At 45.8% G+C, this 21459-nt stretch overlaps 1 protein-coding gene across 1 annotated transcript in view; it reads left to right on the top strand.

Moving 5' to 3' along the window:
- The window catches only part of ABCA5 (ATP binding cassette subfamily A member 5), a 62345-nt gene that overhangs the window by 34973 nt on the left and 5913 nt on the right, over positions 1-21459 (top strand). Inside the window, exons 15-35 of the mRNA XM_052657182.1 lie at positions 301-439; positions 957-1047; positions 1479-1618; positions 2590-2709; positions 5865-6066; positions 6628-6797; positions 8314-8441; positions 8835-8972; positions 10645-10758; positions 12148-12318; positions 13298-13411; positions 14056-14190; positions 15563-15637; positions 16129-16220; positions 17118-17244; positions 17553-17670; positions 17774-17865; positions 19385-19560; positions 19944-20019; positions 20118-20212; positions 20909-21028. Coding sequence (XP_052513142.1) covers positions 301-439; positions 957-1047; positions 1479-1618; positions 2590-2709; positions 5865-6066; positions 6628-6797; positions 8314-8441; positions 8835-8972; positions 10645-10758; positions 12148-12318; positions 13298-13411; positions 14056-14190; positions 15563-15637; positions 16129-16220; positions 17118-17244; positions 17553-17670; positions 17774-17865; positions 19385-19560; positions 19944-20019; positions 20118-20212; positions 20909-21028 — 2633 coding nt within the window. The remainder of the gene's footprint in view (positions 1-300; positions 440-956; positions 1048-1478; positions 1619-2589; positions 2710-5864; positions 6067-6627; positions 6798-8313; positions 8442-8834; positions 8973-10644; positions 10759-12147; positions 12319-13297; positions 13412-14055; positions 14191-15562; positions 15638-16128; positions 16221-17117; positions 17245-17552; positions 17671-17773; positions 17866-19384; positions 19561-19943; positions 20020-20117; positions 20213-20908; positions 21029-21459) is intronic.

Raw genomic sequence — 21459 nt, forward strand, 5'->3', positions numbered from 1 at the left:
TCAGTGTTGTTTTTCAGTTTATTTTTCAGTGTTTTGTTTCTCAGTTTATTTATCTGGTTATTAAACTTATGACTTATATATTACAGACTCTAGTCTTTAAAATTAAAACCAAAGAAAGGATTCACGTGCCAAACTGATCACATTCTAAATTGATGCTAACTCACGTATGAGTGAAAAACTCAGATCTAATACATTTTAATACGGTAACTTTAAATGGGGAGGCTTTTCAGGGTCCACATAGATTTTATATACCTTCATATTCCTGAGGCTTCCTGTCCTCACCCACCCCTTTGCATGCAGGTGCTGCTGTTGGACGAGCCAACAGCTGGGATGGACCCGTGTTCTCGTCACATTGTCTGGAATCTTCTCAAACACAGAAAAGCGGGCCGGGTGACAGTGTTTAGCACTCACTTCATGGACGAAGCTGACATTCTTGCTGGTGAGATTTTTTACTTGCTTTTTTTAAAGGATGAGGTCTTGGGGCCAAGTGGGAATTAGACATAGAAATGCTAAATTCTGAGGAGTAAATAAATTGTGTGTTCTTCACCAAAAAGGTATTATTATACTGCTTTTAAAATCACATGTTTTTGTGTTGGGGGCGAGCCCCTGACCCTCCAGGTTCGGTAATCTGCCACAAAAGCTCACAGGACCCCACTCCCAGCATGAGTTACTGCAGTGAAGCGGACAGGGTGCAGGGCAGGGTCAGCAGAGAGCAGAGGCTTTGCTGACCCTGCGTGGGAACCAGACACACTTCCCGGGGGCCCTTCCCACAGAATCGCTCAGGACGCACTCAGTTGTTCTGACGTGTGGGAAGTTGTCGTAACAATGTAATGATAATTGATGTGATAATTTAGCGTATTAACATTGGCATCTCATAGGATAATCCAGAAAATGCAAACACTAGTTATTAATGCTGTCACAGATGGTAAAATTGAAACGCCAATCTCTCTTTGCAGATAGGAAGGCTGTCATATCACAAGGAATGCTAAAATGTGTTGGTTCTTCAATTTTCCTCAAAAGCAAATGGGGAATTGGCTACCGGCTGAGGTATGGCTCCCTCTTTTCTTTTGAACTGTTTTCACTTGCTTACTAAGGGTTTCGGCTGCAGGGTTTCCCTGCTGCGCGGGCTTCCCCTATTTTCGGGAGCAGGGGCTGCCCTTGGCTGCGGTGTGCAGGCTTCTCACTGCCGTGGCCTCTCCTGTGGCGGAGCAGGCTCTGGGGCACTCAGGCTTCGGTGGTGCGGCTCCCAGCCTCAGAGCGCGGGTGCAGTAGTTGTGACGCACACGGCTTAGTTGCTCCCGGGTGTGTGGGATCTTCTTGGATCAGGGATCAAACCCCCATCTCCTGCTTTGGCAGTTGGATTCCTTCCATTCCCAGCAGGGAAGCCCTATGGCACAGACTTTTGCTTAAAGCACGCAGAATTTACTTTCGGCTGTTCAGAGTCATCATAAGAAATCATGGTTTTGGGTTTTCTCCAGCATGTACATAGACAGATACTGTGCCACAGAATCTCTTTCTTCTCTGGTTAAACAACACATACCTGCGGCCACTTTGTTACAACAGAATGAGCAGCAACTTGTGTACAGCTTGCCTTTCAAGGACATGGACAAATTTTCAGGTATTCCCTACTTCTGGTTTCATGATTGCTAAACTAAGATCCTTCCCTGGGGACTGGTTCTCTTAATTTACTTGGTTTTTCATGTGGTTTATTTTTCTGTGTAATATTTACTCGCTCCCAGGTACCCAGAGTTAATATTCTGTTTCTGCTTTATTTTACTTTTGGAAACCAGAAGTGCTGTAAGCCAGCGTTTCTTTTTTCATAAATGTCATGCAAGAAATTCCTAACTAGTATATTAACCTACGTAAATAATTGCTTGCATTATCAGGAAAGAAACTGCTCTGTTTGTTTTTAGGTCCCCTGAGAATAAGAATATAAATATACACACACATATACATACACACATGCACACACATATGCACACAAATGTGGACACATGTACATAACACACACACACGGTTGTGTAAGCCCTCAACTACCTTTCCAGTTTCATGATTTCATAATGAATTACATTATTATACAGTAAACTCTTGAATTATCTTATTTGTAGCCTTAATTTTCTGCATTCTGATGAGGAACTCAAGCTCAGTCTCCTATATCTGTTGAGCGATCTCTTAATAACCATAAGGATATTACTGCTTAAGATAAGTTATACAGAAATCCCATCGCATTCCTATAGTTAGATAGAAATTTTCTACGTTAGTTGAATTAGTTTGAAGAAAAGGAATCACTAATTAACTGAAGTGTACATGTCAACTTAGTGTACTCTGCCTATCATTCTGCCTGTAAAACATTCCTTAGTTTTAATTTATGTCATGGTTCACATATAACAGGTACATGTCCCTAAACAAGCATTCCGTGGGGTCCTCAGCAATTTGTAGGAATGTTGAAGGGGTTCTGAGACCAGAAAGTTTGGGAACCGTGGTGGCAGCACAGTAAATTCAGTCGTTTTCTACTTTTAAAGGACATTTTAGAATCATTCGTGACAGTATTCTTAGCTACAGAAAGTTCTTTCATTTTTTTCCTTTTAGGCCTATTTTCTGCTCTAGACAGTCATTCAAACTTAGGTGTTATTTCTTATGGTGTCTCCATGACGACTTTGGAAGATGTATTCTTAAAGCTAGAAGTTGAAGCGGAAATTGACCAAGCAGGTAAAAACAAATCTAGCAAAACATTTCAGGCAGCGATCCCGACAGTGGCTGTGTAAGTGCGTGGAGTGAGTGTGTAAGCGTGTGGAATGAGTGTATAAGCGTGTGGAGTGGCTGTGTAAGCATGTGGAATGGCTGTGTAAGCATGTGGAATGACTGTAAGCGTGTGGAGTGACTAAGCGTGTGGAATGAGTGTAAGCATGTGGAATGACTAAGCGTGTGGAGTGGCTGTGTAAGCGTGTGGAGTGACTGTGTAAGCGTGTGGAATGAGTGTAAGCGTGTGGAATGACTAAGCGTGTGGAATGACTAAGCGTGTGGAATGAGTGTGTAAGCGTGTGGAATGACTAAGCGTGTGGAATGACTGTAAGCGTGTGGAGTGACTAAGCGTGTGGAATGAGTGTGTAAGCGTGTGGAATGACTAAGCGTGTGGAATGACTGTAAGCGTGTGGAGTGACTGTAAGCGTGTGGAATGGCTGTGTAAGCGTGTGGAGTGGCTGTGTAAGCGTGTGGAATGACTAAGCGTGTGGAATGAGTGTGTAAGCGTGTGGAATGACTAAGCGTGTGGAATGACTGTAAGCGTGTGGAGTGTGTAAGCGTGTGGGATGAGTGTGTGTGTGGAGTGAGTGTGTGAGCGTGTGGAATGCCTATTTGGGGAAAGAAAGGGTAGGAGTAAGCAGGTGAGTAGCTGGGACGTTTGCGGATAGCGGTAGGCGCTGTGAAGGAGGCAGTGGCGCGGCCTGGGGCGGCAGGTGCGGAGACGGTGCTCACGTGAGATCCAGAGGCAGGGAAGAGGAGCTTTCCCTGCAGAGTCTCCCAGGTGGAGGGAGCTGCTGCCACAGCAGTGCTGACTGAGGACTGGGTGGGATGTTTCTGGTGACAGAGAAGGGCTGCCGGAGCGCCAGGGAGAGCATGGCGCGAGGAGCTCGGGGGTGAGGCAGGGGAGGGGCACGTGCAGCCCCGAAGCTCTGCAGGAGAGCTGTGTGCTGTGTGACGTGCAGCTCGCAGAGAGTTCCGGGGCAGAGGGGCAGCGTGAGCTGCCACGCATCTTCAGCGAGCGCGTTCCGGCTGTTGGATGCCGGATGGACTGGGAAGGAAGTCTGGAAGCAGGAAGAACAGTCGGGAAGCTGTTACTGCTGATCCTTGTTTGAACTAGGATGGCTGTGAAAACTGGGAAATACGAACAGATTTGGGTTATGTTAGGGGCACTGGTGGTGACCTGCTGCTGGGCTCCTGTCGGGGCTTGGGGAAGGGCGGAGTCAGGAAGGTGTCTAAGCTTTCAGCCTGAGGATTGGAAATGGAATCGCTGTTTCCTGACCAAAGGGGAACAGCCAGTTCCTGGAAAACAGGATTCCAGGCGTGATTTCATGTGTGGTGTTTGAGACGCTTGGTAGACATCCCCGTGGAGATGTCCATGGGCTGTGACACACATGCTTAGAGCCGGGAGAGGCTGCTAGGGCTGAAGACACGCGCTCTGCCATCGCTTGTGTGTAGACGGCCTCGGGGGTCGGGTGCGGCCCCTTAGATGGAGTAGAGGGGCCGCCCGAGCGTGGGCAGTGAAGGGCAGGAGGCGCTGGCGGGAAGGCACCATTATTGCACTTTCATTCTTCATGAGAGGAGGGGGGCAGCCAGGACCACCTGGTGTTTAAGGAAAGAAGGCACTCGCTTCTTGCTGATCGCCGTGAGAACTGGGTGATAACAGAAAGGGTGGTTTTGGTAACTTGGAAGATGGAGAAACTTGGAAGTGGGGAAGCCGGTCGGGAGCTTGACGTACTGTCAGCGGCGCGGCCGAGATGAGTGCTTCTCAAGGTGAGGCTGAGAGTGGAGGGTTGACGGCAGCAGGGTGGGCGTGGGGTGGTCCTCTCGGTCGTGGAGGAAAGTCACTTCACGAGGAGAGCGTGGTGTCACTGTACTCCTCCTGTTTGTTCTTTAATTGGAGGGAAGTTGCGTTACAGTGTGTCTGCCTCCGCTGTACACGAGGTCGCTCAGCTGTGAGTGTGAGTGTGTGTGTGTGTGTGTGTGCGCGCGCGCGTGCGCGCGCGCGCCTCCCCGGCCCAGCCTCCCGGTCGCCGCAGAGCCCGGAGCCGAGCCTCCCGTGCTGTGCCGCACCTTCCACGAGCTGCCTGTTTACACGTGGTAGCATATACACGTCCACGCTGCTTTCCCCATTCGTCCCTCTCTCTCCTTCCCCCGCTGTGTCTGTAAGTCCCTTCCTTATATTGTGATTAGAGAAGGAAAGCTCACAGCAAGTCTCTAGATCTCAGACAGCTGGAGAGGTGCAGGCATTCCTCAGTTGGATGGAGTTGAGCAGAGACGCAGGTGTGGGAGCAGGGCGACAGAGGGAGTCTGGCGTCAGGATGCGGTGCGCTGTCGGTGAGCGGGTGTGATGGGGGGGGGAGGACAGCGCCACGCAGAAGGCGCTCCTGTGTGTGGTGCTCAACAGCTTGAGGGACATGAGGTGGTTTCTAGAAAATGTCTGTGTCGTGGGGATGAAGATGAGAGGCCTGTGCTCTGTTCAGGTGTTGTTGGCTCTTTCTACAGCACCTTCAAGTCCTTGTTCATGCTGAAGTGAGTCTTCATCTCCTTTTATTATTTTTCACCTCTTTTAATTTGAATCACTCTTTAGAAAATCGCGTATCTTGATTTTTATCCCCATCAACACGTTTCAGCTCTTGTCAGTCTCTGGGCATCAACCATATACTGTGTCTCTTACTCACATATATTCTGGCTTCTCTTACTTAATATACTGCTTGTAAGATCAAGCCGCCCCAGTCGTACAACAGGTTGGTCACTTCGTGGCTTTACACGGCTCTGTGACAGCTGAGCTTCGTGGCTTTCTACGCTCTCGCCTGTTGATGGGCATGTGGGCTCCGTCCCACGCGTGGCTGCTGGATAGGGCAGTCGCTACGGATGTCCCTGTCCGTGTGTTTCCGTGAACCTCTGCACCTAGTTGTCTTGGGCCCCTGCCAGAGAGGGCACGTCCTGGCCATGAGCTGTGCACACGTTCAGTTTTGATCACGCAGCAAAGTCCGTGACAGCCTCTCTGTCCCGTGTCGCTGCCCGCCAGGCATGTGCTGCTTTGAAATTTACATGCTTCGGGAAGGTTTCCATCTCCCTGAGGGCCATAACGTAACTTTCCATCCTTCTGTTTCGGCACATAGATTACAGCGTGTTTTCTCAGCAGCCGCAGGAGGAAGAGTTGGAATCAAAATCCTTCGACGAGATGGAGCAGAGCTTGCTTATTCTCTCCGAAAGCAAGGCTGCTCTGGTGAGCGCCAAGGGCCTCTGGAGGCAGCAGGTGTTTACCATTGCCTGGTTTCACTTCCTCAACTTGAGACGCGAAAGCAAGTCCCTGAGATCTGTGTAAGCACAGGCACTCTCCTGCCCGAGGAGCTGGGGTTTTTTCAATTTAAGATTTTCTTTCTTTTTCTTTCTTTATTTTTTAATTGGAGGAAAATGGCTTTACAGTGTTGTATTGGTTTCTGCTGTGCCACAGCCTGAATCAGCCCTATGTATACATAAGTCCCCTCCCTCCAAGCCACCCTGAATCAGCCATAAAAAAGAACACACTGAGTCACTTCTAGTGAGGTGGGGGAGCCTTCCGCCTGTGCACAGAACGAAGTGAGTCAGAAAGAGAAATGCGAGTAACGCTAGTAACACATATCTGTGGAATGCTGAAACACGGCAAGGATGAGCCTGCTCACAGGGGAGGAGCAGAGGCCCAGACGCAGATGACGGGCCTGTGGGCGCAGGGGGCAGGGGGCGAGGGGAGAGTGGCCCCAACATCACGCACTCTCGTGGGAAACAGAGCTGGTGAGAAGTTTCTTTTTCAAATGAGTACCTTTTAACCATCATGGGAAGGAGGATTATTTTGTATATTTACATGTTAATATGGCTTCAACTGTATTTTTTTTTTCCTTTCAGGTTGCTTCTACTTTTAATTTTTTTCACAGTTCAGATTTTCATGTTTCTGGTACATTACTCTTTGAAAAATGCAGTGGTTCCCATCAGACTTGTTCCAGACTTATACTTCCTCAAACCTGGAGATGAACCCGATAAATACAGAACCAGTCTGCTCCTTCAGAACTCCACTGGTGAGAGTGTGTGAAGGTTTGTGAGCGTGTGCTTGTCGGCCTGGGGTGAGGGGAAGACATAGGTCAGAGATTTGGATTTTAGAAATATACCTAAGATAAAGGCATGGTCTGTCTGCACAAACCTACGTTAAATAAAACCCCTCACTGATGCTGAGTAACAGATTTATGAAATTTTGGTGTAAGTGTTCAGTTCAGTCACTTAGTCATATCTGACTCTTTGCGACCCCATGGACTGCAGCACGCCAGGCCTCCCTGTCCATCACCAACTCCTGGAGGCTACTCAGACTCACGTCCATTGAGTCTGTGATGCCATCCAACCATCTCATCCTCTGTCGTCCCCTTCTCCTCCCACCCTCAATCTTTCCCAGCATCAGAGTTTTTTCAAAAGAATCAGCTCTTCACATCAGGTGGCCAAAGTATCAGAGTTTCAGCTTCAGCATCAGTCCTTCCAGTGAACACCCAGGACTGATCTAACACTTTTAAAAATATTTTGATTTATGTTGTTGATACTCATAAAATTTCCTTTTTTAGTAGTGGCATTATTCTCAGAGCAGCGTAATTCATCTCAAAGGTTTATGATGAGCAAAACAAACTTCAGAACTTGAAAACTCTTTAGAAAGAGTTACGGCATATAATATTTAATGCAGTTACATATCTACAAAGAAGTGTTTAAACAGTTTTTAAGGACTATGAAAAATTAGAATAAAGGACAGTTGTCATGGAAATCTCTATAATCAAATACATTAAATTTGTAGTGGATATTTTTGGATTTGTTGTTATCTTTATCATGTAAGTATCAAACATGAAAGAAAATTTAAAACCCATGGCTTTGAGCAAAGCTCAGAATAAAATTTTTAAAACCTGATAACAAGACTTTGATTTTCAAAACGTTAAAACCTAATTCAGAATTTGACGTGAATTAGGTGTTTCTACAACATCTCCCATCTGTGTAGATGGTTTATAGTCCCAAGGTTCTTGAGGAGGAAGCTAAAGTGAGCTAACAATACAAATCTTCAGTAAAACACAAGCGGCTTCTTTGCTTATTTTGCTGAAACACATTGGAGAGTTGCATTTCTTGTACCCCTTGTACACTCACAAATTCTCTGTTTGTTCAGAACACACAGCAGCCCTCCAGGTGGGATGTTACCTAACCCCGCCCCTGGCTTCGGCATCTCTGAGCCTGGCATGTTACCTCGTTACATAAAATTGCCGGGTGAACTTTTGTTCTCACAAAAGTCTGGTTGGAGCAGTCTTCAGACAGATTTCTTGTGTGATGGGCCACTTTCAGCGTGAGTCACGGCAGCAGCAGCTGAGCGTGGCACATTGCTGGTGTCAGCCTCTGCTCTGAGGTCTGTGCATCGATGTGGGTTTGGATTCAGCAGACAGGCTGCAGAGCCAGTGTTCTTACTCACGTGTTAGCTAACAGAAAAGAGAGCGCTTTGCAACATTATTAAAATCCCATGTCTATTTTTCATTTAAGCTAATTGTTTATCATTTGCTTCTTTTCTGATACCAGACTCGGATATCAGTGACCTTCTTAGCTTTTTCACAAATCAGAGCATAATGGTGACAATGTTTAATGACAGTGACTACACGTCTGCCGCACCCCACAGCGCCGCTCTGAACGTGGTGCGGTCAGAAAGGGTGAGAGCAATGCGTGTGATTGAAGTCTTTCCTCTAAAATTAATTGTTTGCTGATTGACCTTATGAGTTGGAAATTAAAATTTACTTTGGGAAATAGCTTGCTGTGTTTACTTGTAACATATTTTATGCCATGATGGAAAACCAATATATAAAGCTACGAGGAATATAATTATATTTATCATATTTTTTTGCTTAAAATAGCAAAATATCTAGATTCCAAACTAGGTTATTTTTATCTATCATTAAGTATTATTTCTATGATTCGTTACATCAGTTTTCAAAATAGTGAGAATTAACTTAGTTGAGAAAAGCAATCATATCTGGGTACACAGCAAACATATATTCATTTACACATATACGATGTATAATAACTCTCTTTTTTTTGAATTGTAGGACTATGTTTTTACTGCTGTTTTCAACAGTACTATGGTTTACTCTTTACCCGTGTTGATGAATATCATTAGTAACTACTATCTCTATCATTCAAACGTCACTGAAAGCATCCAGGTCTGGAATACCCCATTCTTTCAGGTGAGCAAACTTAGAAGTGTGTGTGTGTCTGTGTGTGTGTGTGTGTGTGTCTGTGTGTGTGTGTTATGTGTGTCTCTGTGTGTGTCTCTGTGTGTCTGTGTGTCTGTGTGTGTCTGTCTGTGTCTGTCTGTGTCTGTGTGTGTGTCTGTGTGTCTGTGTGCCCGTGTGTGTCTCTGTGTGTGTGTCTGTGTGTCTGTGTGTGTCTATGTGTGTCTGTGTGTGTGTCTGTGTTGTGTGTCCGTGTGTGTGTCTGTGTGTGTCTGTGTGTGTCTGTGTGTGTGTGTGTGTGTGAAATAACCAATGATAATAACAAACGAAACCTATAGACGTTCATCTTGTGATGTCTCCTCCTCTTAAACTTGAGCTAGAGACGGTTCACGTCCTGGGTCTGGGTCTGCTACAGGACCCGCTCAGGTCGGGAGACGGCTTTGCTGAGAGTGGTGCTGGGTAGTTTGTTTGGGGCACCAGCTGGTTACCAGGTTGTCTGAAGCATCTGCTGTCTGCACCTGGATCCATGGGCCTGAGGGAGTCACAATCCACCCTGCTGGGAATAAGAAGCTCCTGGCTCCACAGGTAGTTGAGCTTGGGCGTGACTTTCCTAGTGGAGAAGAGGAGTCTCCAAGATGCCTGCTGGCTTATAGTCCAGGCATCAGTGAAGACTTTCTGAGAGTCACATTCCTTGCTAGAACCACTTGGGCACAGGTTAACTGCACTTCACGTGCAGTATTATTTTTAAAGGTGAATGTTCATTAATATGCCATATTATCTTGTGTACATCGATAAGAACACAAAAGTACAATAATTTGCCCAGGATCACACAGCTATTTAATCAGCGCCAAGTTGGTGATTAAAGTGAAAGAGCAGAGTGAAAAAGTTGGCTTAAAGCTCAACATTCAGAAAACTAAGATCATGGCATCTGGTCCCATCACTTCATGGGAAATAGATGGGGAAACAGTGGCTGACTTTATTTTGGGGCTCCAAAATCACTGCAGATGGTGACTGCAGCCATGAAATTAAAAGACACTTACTCCTTGGAAGGAAAGTTATGACCAACCTAGATAGCATATTCAAAAGCAGAGACATTACTTTGCCAACTAAGGTCCATCTAGTCAAGGCTATGGTTTTTCCATTGGTCATGTATGGATGTAAGAGTTGGACTGTGAAGAAAGCTGAGCAGCGAAGAATTGATGCTTTTGAACTGTGGTGTTGGAGAAGACTCTTGAGAGTCCATTGGACTGCAAGGAGATCCAACCAGTCCATTCAGAAGGAGATCAGCCCTGGGATTTCTTTGGAAGGAATGATGCTACAGCTGAAACTCCAGTACTTTGGCCACCTCATGTGAAGAGCTGACTCATTGGAAAAGACCCTGATGCTGGGAAAGATTGTAGGTGGGAGAAGGGGACGACAGAGGATGAGATGGCCGAATGGCATCACCGACTCAGAGCTGGTGATGCACAGGGAGGCCTGGCATGCTGCGGCTCATGGGGTCGCAAGAGTCGACACGACTGAGCGGCTGAGCTGAGGTTGGCACTGTGGCCACTGCGTGTTCACTACTCTGCACCTGTCTCTTCATAGAGGCTTTGTCCAGTTCTGATGGGCTGTTAGGAAGCATTTAGTGACTTGATATAAAGTGATCGTCCATTCTGTCTCTCACTCTGAGGTTGTCTTTCAGGAAATCACGGACATCGTTTTCAAAATCGAGCTGTACTTCCAAGCCGCTTTGCTTGGGGTTATTGTTACCGCAATGCCTCCTTGCTTTGCCATGGAAAATGCGGAGAATCGCAAGGTAATGACTCAGGTAGACATCACAGGTGCAGCTGACTGTTAAGCATTCTCAGACAAGAAACTGAGCTTTTCTGTGTGAGTGCGAGGCTTACGTGCAGCTGTTATTTTGAAAGTAAGTAAATGGAGCATAAATATATTTATTACAGTAAGAGTAGCAACTGCCACTTATTTGAGTGCTTGTCATGCGCTTTAAAAGTGTTCCAGGGTGCAGATCTGAATTTTTTCAGCTTTGACTGTTATGAATTAAGCTGCCCTGGGCATTTGCTGCAGGTTCCTGGGTGAACCCAAGTTTTCTTTTCTCTGGCATGAACGCCTACGAGTACACTTGCTATGTCATGTGGTGATTGCGTGTTTAGTTTTATAAGACATTGTTGATCTGTTTTTCAGGGTAGATGAAAGCCTTTTACACTCCCACCAGCAGTGTATGAGGGACAATAACATGAATTTTCAAAAAATGATTGGATTTGATGTGCTTTATGTTTTTATGTGTATATTGGAATTGATATTTTTGTTCTTGTGTTCACTGAACACAAATGTTGTCCACTTATGAAATCATTTCTTCTTCTTAACTAATATTTATAGCCCAGAAAATCATTTCTTCTTCTTAACGAATGTTTATATCCCTCTTTCATCCTCTGTGGCCAGCTCTTTCATATCAGACATTGAATTACTAGGAGTAGATTTTTTTTTATTATGAGTAGATGTTTTTATAGATGACAAAAATCACCTGAATAAGATTGTTAGGCATTTGCATTTATGGAAGATCTTAAAATTTCAAATTATATAATGAGAATGTCAGGAAAACAATGATTGTTTAAATTTTCACCTGTTCATACAGGTGGGAATGGTATTCCCTCGTGGTAATAATCGCAATTAACACTCTTGTTCTACACACGAATGCATAAGAGGTTTTCAGATGCATCCAAGTACAAGTTTCACACTTAAGCTGAAAGCCCTGTGTAAGTCTGATGATACTTGGCCATTTATTAGTGTTTCCATGAAAGGTCAGTGTTTAAAAGCAAGCATCCTTTTTCCTAGACGTATTTTTTCTATTTCACAGAATTTCAAAACCCGTTACATTTCAGCAGCTTACCGTCTGCGCAGCTCCAAACCCCCCGTGGCCCTTTCAGTTTAGTTCAGTCTTGTGTTTCGCAGCAGTGCTGCTGTGTTCTGATGCTGAAAAATACTGTTGAAATTGTTATGCCTCAGAAATAACGAACCAGATTAAAGGCTAAATGGAATTTATATTTAGCTGTCAGAGGGCTTTTATTACCTACTGTTGGAATGTGACCCTTCTTGTTGATGTAAAATTAGAAGTCCTGCAATCATCTGCTAGAGATTTTTGTCTGTAGTGTGTTTAAAATTATAATCAATTTTTCCTTTTTTTTAGATCAAAGCTTATACTCAGCTTAAGCTCTCGGGGCTCTTGCCTTCTGCGTATTGGCTCGGACAGGCTGTTGTTGACATCCCCTTATTTTTTGCGGTCCTTACTCTGATGTTAGGCAGTTTGTTTGCATTTCATTATGGATTATATTTTTATGCTGTCAAGTTCCTTTCTGTGGTAAGTTAACATCAGTTGTGCTCATGCTATTTATAAATAAAATGTTATCTTAAAAAGCTAAATGTTTATAAATATGACAGTTGTCTGATTAAGTAATTATGATGTTCCAGAAAATAGAACCAGCGTCTATTTAATTATTGTATATGGTGCCTATAACCAGCGCAGGTCCTATTGCTCTAAGTGGCTTTTAAAAACAATGTTTCACCATTGTAAAACACTTCCTTGGAGCTCAGGCGATCCTTCATGTGGAGGGCCTACTGGTCTGTCCTCAGGAAAACGTAAAGAGTGTTTCCTTTAAGTATCTCCTTTGTCTCCGTGCCTGAGAATAATTTCATGAAGAGGAAGCTCTTTTATTCCCTAATTTAAAATATGGCTTAAAATACTAAGGATGAGAATGACTTGGATTCATATTTGTATGTCAGTGAATGACTGATACTAGATAATTTCCTGTGAATTATATTAGGAAAAAAGGAAGACAGAGGTTGGTAGGTTAGATTTGCTGAAAATAAGCATGGCAGCTTTAACCAGGGAGCATACTGACCTTGCATGTTAATTTCTACCTTATAAATTAATAAACTTTTTTCTTGTAAATTCATAAAATGCGTTAAGTGCTGTACATTAAAGTAGAAGCTAGCAGCTTATTTGAGTTAATAAATGTGGAACATTATGCTTTTTTGTAATAAAATGAAATAATATTTCACTTGGCATAAAAAAGAACTACAAATAGTATTTAGTTTTAAATGACTTATTCAAGGGTGTGTGAACAGTTGAAAACATGAGGTTTATTGATTTAGGAGAAGAGTGGATGGGTGGATGGTAACCCCTTAGGTTACCACAGTTTCAATCTTTGGAGCAATTTGTAGAGCAGTATACCTTGAAAAATAATTATTCCTGGATATTGTAATGTGGCAGGTATCTTACATCATATGTATGGCTAGCTACTCATTTTTACATAAAAATGCAAACCTCTGTTTCCCAGGTTTTTTGCCTCATCGGCTACGTCCCATCAGTCATCCTCTTTACCTACGTTACTTCCTTCACCTGTAAAAAAATTGTCAATACCAGAGAGTTTTGGTCATTTATGTATTCTGTGGTAAGTCACCTTTTATACCATTTTGTCTCAGCTTTCCATAGCACACGGTTCGGGAGTCACAGGCTCCCTTCCTTTTTGTGGTCACACTCATAAAGGCTGCTGTGTCTTTCCTGAGCACAGAACTTGGATGGCTGGCTGGCAGCGTCTGCCTGTGTGTCCGCTTGTCTTCAGCCCTGTCCGCTCCAAGATGGGGTGGTGTCTTGCTGCATCCCGCACCTGGCATGCCCAGGGCATCCGATGTGAAGAGCAGCGCATTAGAGAAGACGCGGGTGCTGGGAAAGATCAAAGGCAAAAGGAGAAGGGGATGACGGAGGATGGGATGGGTAGATAGCATCACCGACTCAGTGGGCATGGATCTGAGCAAGCTCCGGGAGATAGTGCAGGAACTGCAGCCGTGGGGCTCGCAGAGTGTCAGTGATACAGACTTACACAGACAGACGTAGCAACTGGACACCACCACCACAATGGCCACGGTGCCAGCCACAGACAGCTGGTGTCAGCCAACTGGTGCTTCCTGGCTAAGCGTCTACTACGGTTCCTTGTTTTATTGGAGGAGTAAAGGCTCAGTTAATGCTGAGGCACACAGGAAGTTTGTATGAAATTTCTAAACACCTGTTCACCTGTTCTCTCGTCATTCTCTCTAGACAGCGTTGGCTTGCATTGCAGTCACCGAAATAACTTACTTCATGGGAATCACAGCTACAGTCATTCTTCATTATATCTTTTGCATTGCCATTCCAATCTATCCGCTTCTAGGTTGCCTGATTGGTTTCATAAAGGTAGGCCTCTTAGATGTTTGAATATTTTTAGAAAAGCGGAAATAAATACTGCCTAATTCTTTGGGATCTTAATTCTTGTACTGAAATAATAATAATAATAAAATCGAGTTAGCTGCTACTACTTAAGGCAGCAGTTTAAAATGACTGAAGTCTTTTCAGTCATGCATTTAGGCCGTCAGTTCTCAAAGGAGAGGGCTGTACTCATTAGGACGTCTTTCGTACCCCAAACAATATACCTAAATTAGAATGATGATCTGACTGCAGTCAGTATTTGTCCGGGGGGAGTTTTTCAAAGATTAAACATTGTATTAAAAGGGTGAGAGAGAATTTTTCTGGAGGAAAATATACAAAAATTTTATTAAGCCTAGTTAATTGAATATAATTGCTATGTGATTAGAAAAAAAAATTAAGTGATGAGTTCTTAGTTTAGGATGATTGCTGATTAATTCTGCCCATGTATCTACTTTGCTCCCCTCCCCTTTTTTAGCTTCAGTTTATAGGTTTAATTTATACGTGCCCTGACAGGCATATTTTTGGGGTGAGGAAGATTTTAATCTAACTACAAAACATGGCTATTAATATGAATAGCTAGCTAGTTTATGGAGGAGACATGTTTGCTATTAAATACATATTTTTTAATTTTAATCCAACTATTTCTACACATTGCAGCAAAGAACATGGTCTCCTCTACCCACAATGCTTCTGACACCAAACACGTGGGCTTTTCCCTCACGTGCTGCAGTTCTGACACTGAGCAGAGTCAGTGCAGACTCGGGGGGCCGAGGGGTCAGTCCTGCAGGCTGCCCCCCACCTCAGATTCCAGACGCAGGTCGTGGGTGCCCCCGCCACCCACCTTCTGTCTGACTTGGACCCCCTTCTCAGAGGTTCGGTGATTTGCCCCAGCAGCTCCCAGAACTCAGGGGAGCCCTGAATTCCCGTCCCAGCCTGTCACGGTGGGCCTGCAGCAGACCCCAGGGACAGAGGGCCGCAGGCAGGGCTCCTGCCCCTGAGCCGTCTAGTGAGCCGCCCCCCGCCTGGGGCGCTTCCTGAGCCCCGGGGCAGAAACCGGTGGCTCAGTCCCTTGGCGAGGAGGCGCTGATGAGTCTCCAGGCCCTCCTCCCCTCCGGGGCGGTGGCCTGGACCAGCAGGGCCAGCTCTCGGGTCTGGCTGGCTCCTCTGGTGGAGGGTCTCCGGAGGGTCTCGTCAGGAGCAGAGACTCCGCGAGCAGGAAGGGGCTGGTTCTCCTCACCTGTCACTCAGGAAACCCCAAGGGCTTTAGAAGTTTTGTGCCAGGAACTGTGGACAGACACCAGATCACATCGCATCATGGTGTTAACAGCCGCATACAAATTTCCAAACGTTCTTGTCTCAGATTACTTGGAAGAATCTTCAGAGAAATGAGGACACCTACGACCCGTGGGATAGCCTTCTGGTGGCTGCTATATTGGTAAGAAGTCACTTGACCGTAGTTTGGCCAAGAGGTCGTAACCCTCTGTTCAGCTGTCATCCCGCTGCATAAAAACAAAGGCGCGTGGGAAGTCAGGCGTGCTGGTCCTGCTGTCTAATGTGTGCGTGTTGCACACACCCACTGTAATACACTGGGCTTTTGACATGTCACTAATTCTATTTAACAATAAATCTGGCTTCCATAGGAGCAAAAAAACAGCTTTTTTAGAAAAATTCTGTAATTTACAAAGCTGACAGCAAATGAACTTTCCAGCAGTAGAAAACTGCACAGAGACCGTTAGTGAACGTCTGTCGTGGTTAGTATTCACATTCGTCTCTGCCTCACTGTGTGACATGCAAAAAAAAAGACGCTGAATGCGTTCAGTGATGGCAAGGAACCCAATGTACTGATTGTGGTTTTTTGGTTTTGTTGGTACAGGCAGGAGAAAAAATAACCAAAAACTGTCCAGTCATGAGCTGTTTTTCTTTCAGCCGTACCTGCACTGTGTGCTGTGGGTTTTCCTCCTGCAGTACTACGAGAAAAAATATGGTGGCAGATCGTTAAGGAAGGATCCCTTTTTCAGGTCAGTTTTTAATTTTCATGGTTTTTTTTTAGTAGACTGACAGAGTTGTGCAACCACACTGTCATCTAATTCCCTGATAGCTCAGTTGGTAAAAAGTCCGCCTGTAGTGCAGGAGACCCTGCTTCGATTCCTGGGTCGGGAAGATCCGCTGGAGAAGGGATAGGCTACCCATTCCAGTTTTCTTGGCCTTCCCGTGTGGCTCAGCTAGTAAAGAATCTGCCTGCAATTCGAGAGAGACCTAGGTTTGATCCCTGGGTTGGGAAGATCCCCTGGAGAAGGGAAAGACTACCCACTCCAGTATTCTGGCCTGGAGAATTCCATGGACTGTATAGTCCATGAGGTCACAAAGAGTCGGACACTACTGAGTGACTTTCACTTCACTTTCTCATTTCCATCACACCCCTCCCCAAAAGAAACCTCGTACACGTTAGTAGTCACTTCCTTTCCCCCCCTCAGCCCTCTATAAGCACTAATCTGCTTCCTGTCTATACATCTGCCAGTTTCACAGTCGTATAAGTAGAGTTACACAAGACGCGGCCTTTTCTTGTCTGGCTGCTTGTACTTAGCATAATGTCCTGACAGCTCACCCATGCTGAAGCAGGTGGCAGGACCTCATTACCTGTTTGTTTGTTTTTGCCAAGTGATGCTACCTTGTAGAGGCTTCCCAGGAGGCTCAGCGGTATAGAATGCAGGAGACCCAAGATGCAGGTTCGACCCCTGGGTCGGGAAGACCCCCTGGAGGAGGACGTGGCGTCCGCTCCAGCTTCCTCACCTGGTTAAGAGCTCTCTCTAACATCAGAGCTCATGCCCATGTGTTGCTGTCTCCCCACCCCGGTCTTTTCTGTACTTAGTGCTTGAATTTCTTAGTATTACCTGAAAATCTGTTTATACTTTCAGGAGTCTTTCGACAAAGTCCAAACACAGAAAGTTTTCAGAACCACCCAATAATGAGGATGAAGATGAAGATGTCAAAGCTGAAAGGCTGAAGGTCAAAGAGCTGATGAGCTGTCAGTGTTGCGAGGAGGTGAGTTAGTCTTTATTGCTGGGTCGTCTGCAGTGGTCAGCAATGGTCAGCTCCTCGCACACGGGAATTAGCCTGGAAAAATAGTCCTCTTTCATATGAATCAATCTGGAAAAAGTCCTGTCTTTGAAAAACTGTTTTTGTCCAATTACTTTTGAGTAAGCCATTATTTCAGCCATAAATGGGATATTTCTTTGTACGGTACCCCTCGTTAGGAAATATAGTTCTTATGACATGGACATAAGGTGTATACTGCCTTTCATTTAGTGATATATATTTGATTTATAACTCTCTTCTATTTTCCTTTTTAGAAACCAGCCATTATGGTCAATAATTTGCATAAAGAATATGAAGACAAGAAAGATTTTCTTCCTACAAGAAAAGTAAAGAAAGTGGCAAATAAATATGTCTCCTTCTGTGTGAAAAAAGGCTCGTATTTAATTATTTTTTTCTTAAATAACTTTCCCAGAAAAAGTAATTCTCATTTTCCAGTTTGATTTGCATTTGGTGACTTTCCTTCTCGTTCCCTCAGGAGAGATCTTGGGACTGCTGGGTCCAAATGGCGCAGGCAAAAGCACGATCATCAATATCCTGGCTGGTGACAGCGAGCCAACCTCAGGCCAGGTATGGTCTAGCGGGTGGCCTGTATTGAATACAGTTTGCGTTTGTTTCCCAGTAGTCATGTATGGCTGTGAGAGCTGGACTGTAAAAAACGCTGAGCATCAAAGAATTGATGCTTTCGAATTGGTGCTGGAAAAGACTGTTGAGAGTCCCTTGAACAGCAAGGAGATCAGACCAGTCCATCCTAAAGGAAATCAGTCCGGAATATTCAGTAGAACTACTGATGCTGAAGCTGAAGCTCCAGTACTTTGGCCACTTAATCGGAAGAGCCGACTCATTGGAAAAGACCTTGATGTTGGGAAAGGTTGAGGGCAGGAGGAGAAGGGGACGACAGAGGATGAGATAGTTAGCATCACCAACTCAATGGACGTGAATCTGAGCAGACTCTGGGAGATGGTAAAGGACAGAGGAGCCTGGCATGCTGCAGTCCATGGAGTCGAAAAGAAACAGACTCGACTTCGTAACAGAATAACAATAACGACAGTGACAAATGGGATTTCAGTGCTCAGATTTTATGGTTTGGTGTTAATTTTTTAGGAGAGCTTGATCAAATTATGCTCTCTTTGTGAGAATACTGTACATAGTGAAGTTTCCGTGCGTACACGCAGAGCATACGTATACAGGGTTCCTGTTCTGTGGCGACTACAAGCCCAGGTGACTCGTCCCCTGACTTTAACAGCCACCCCTGTGTTGACCTCAGGAAGTGGAGGAGCGGAGCTGAGCCTGCCCTCGGCCAGCCTTTGGTGACGGGCTCACCTCCCAAGCTCTCTGCGTGAACTCTGCACGACTGCCCTGATCCCACCTCCCGCCTCCCTCGCGCCAGCGGCTCCGGCTCACTGCTTTCCCAGAAAACGCCCAGCACACCTGACTCTCTCTGTCACCTTGGGTGTTGCGCATGTTGGCTGTTCCTTACCCTGTGGGAAACCAGATGATCAAGTTCACTTATTTCCTTGGCCCAAATAGCACCTTTCAGAGCCTGCCTTGTGGCTCAGTGGCAAAGAATCCGCCTGTCAGTGCAGGAGACCCAGGTTTGATCCCTGATCTGGGAAGATCCCACGTGCCGCCGAGCGACTAAGCTCGTGTGCTGCATCTGAGCATGTCTCGAGAGCCTGGGAGCCACGTAACTGAGGCCCACGTGCCCTCGAGCCGGTGCCCCATAGCCAGGGAGGCCGCCGCGGTGAGAAACTTGCTCGCCGCCCCTGGACAAAGGCTGTTGCCGCCAGACAGACCCAGCACAGCCGGAAATAAATATATAAATAAATGAACACATAAAACCAGCCCCTGACCCTCGTGGTTAAATCTGCGACCCCCGCCCCAGCCTTGCATCCCTGGTCCCCGTTTCTGACCAGGTCACTCACCTCCAGCTCAGCAGTGTAGGTCCTGTCTTCCTCAGGAAGGAGTGAGAGTCTGACCTCGCCTTATCCTGGCTCTGGGAAGGAGTTTGAGTGAATCCACCAGCCACTTCCTTTATGATGCTAGGTGAAGCAGAAGCAGTCCTTCCACTCAGTTTGTCTTTCTGCAGGTCTTCCTAGGAGACTACTCTTCACACCCAGCTGAAGACGACGACTCCGTGAGGTGTATGGGCTACTGTCCCCAGATCAACCCCCTGTGGCAAGACATCACCCTGAAGGAACACCTCCAGATCTACGGGGCTGTGAAAGGGATGAGCGCCAGCGACGTGCAGGAGGTCACGGATCGGTGAGGCCCTGCCTTCAGCTCCCTCTGTCACCTGGGGAAGGTCATGACGCACAGTTTCAAAATTTCACAACAGGCATTTCCCTGGATCGTAGTTTCCATGGGAAAAGACCATTACTTTCCCATATATTCTTCTACCAACTTATGACAGCTATGAAGATGAAAACACTTCTGTTTTTGAATACGGAATCAATGTACTTACGAATTGCCACGAAACCTATTTTAATTTAAAGCGAACCTTTTAGTCATGATGTTGATTTATTTGAAATGAGCTTCTACCGACTTAACTGTTTTAGGGGAAAAAAAGCTTCAGGGATCACAATCCGTATTATTAATTGTATCTGAGGGTATCATGGGATGCTCATTTCATACCGTCTCTTTTGCAGAATAACTAATGCACTTGATCTCAAAGAACACCTCCAGAAAACGGTGAAGAAACTTCCTGCAGGAATCAAGCGCAAGGTGCGTTTGTCAGAGCACATGCGCGCGTGTGCAGCCCAGCGCCTGGCACCGCGCCGGCCGCGTGTCTTACAGTCCCCCGTGTTTGTTGTCCCCCCCAGCTGTGCTTCGCCCTGAGCATGCTGGGGAACCCCCCGGTCACGCTGCTGGACGAGCCGTCCACAGGCATGGATCCCAAAGCCAAGCAGCACATGTGGTGAGTGTGAGGCGGGGACGCGCGAGGCCCCGCACTGGGCCGCCATCACTCGGGTCCTGTCAGGTACGGATACACACTCAGAGTCCTGCAAGGAAGGAAAAATTGTGATTACGCGTTTCTAGAGATCCCCTTAAACGTAATCATGTTTTTCATGAAGTGCTGACAATACATTGTGTATTCTGGGACCAAAATGAGAATACTGTCTGAATAGTTTTTAAAATGGTTTTCTTCTCGTCTAAAGTAACATACATAAGTGAGCCTCTCCTAACCGTACTGCCTAGAATGCACATTATGTACGGTGAAACTCTCTGCTGAGTAGTTGACTGTTTGAGCCTAGGTTTCCACGTCTATGAAATGTGAGGTTTGGGTCAGACATATGTTAAGATTTCCCTGTGATTCTGTGGCTATTTATGTTCTAACATGAAAAGCTTTCAGTCTGTATAACTGGTTGGTTAACACACTTTCAACCCATAGGGACACTTGAAATCATGAACTTTTCTTTCCACTTGACAAGGTTTCAGAAATAAGGTAAATGAGTTAGGCTAGAGGAATCATAGTTGGGCAGAGTCTAATAAGCATAGCAGTTGATATTTGGTAAATCTGTTAACCCAAGAGCTGGATTTTTAAAAACTGAGGTGTTTTTGTTAACGTTCAGGTGCCATCTTCCCTTCTGTTCGTTTCATTTGTATTTTGTAGGAGAGCAATTAGAACCGCATTCAAAAACAGGAAGCGGGCCGCTATCCTGACCACTCACTACATGGAGGAGGCGGAGGCCGTCTGCGACCGGGTGGCTGTCTTGGTGTCCGGGCGGCTGAGGTGGGCGTCGGCTGGTGGGAGGCAGGGTGTGTGCTGCGGCGGCGTCATTTCAGAGACGTCTCATGATCCTATCAGTTTTAAGTGTTGAGACATGCTTCCTTGTTTAATCAGCTTTCCATAGAATTACTTGGAAATTAGTGTTACTTCTCCCCAGAATTGGCCAGCTGTTCTGCCTGTGGAGACTCCCTGTTCTCTCTTTCCTTTGCAGCTTTTACGTAGATTGGCCAAGGACTCCAGCATAAGAATTTTACTCAGCCAGTGTTTTCTCAGTAATGAACTTCACTTTTGGTTGTGCTGGGTCTGTTGCTGTGAGCAGGCTTCCTCTAGTTGTGACGAGGAGGCTCCTCTTGACGGCGGGTGTGGGCTTCTCCACGCGGTGGCTTCCCTGGTGGAGGCACCCAGGCTCGCTCTGGCCACGGGCTCAGCCGGAA

Source organism: Budorcas taxicolor, chromosome 19, assembly GCF_023091745.1.
Source record: "Budorcas taxicolor isolate Tak-1 chromosome 19, Takin1.1, whole genome shotgun sequence".
Lineage (NCBI taxonomy): Eukaryota > Metazoa > Chordata > Mammalia > Artiodactyla > Bovidae > Budorcas > Budorcas taxicolor.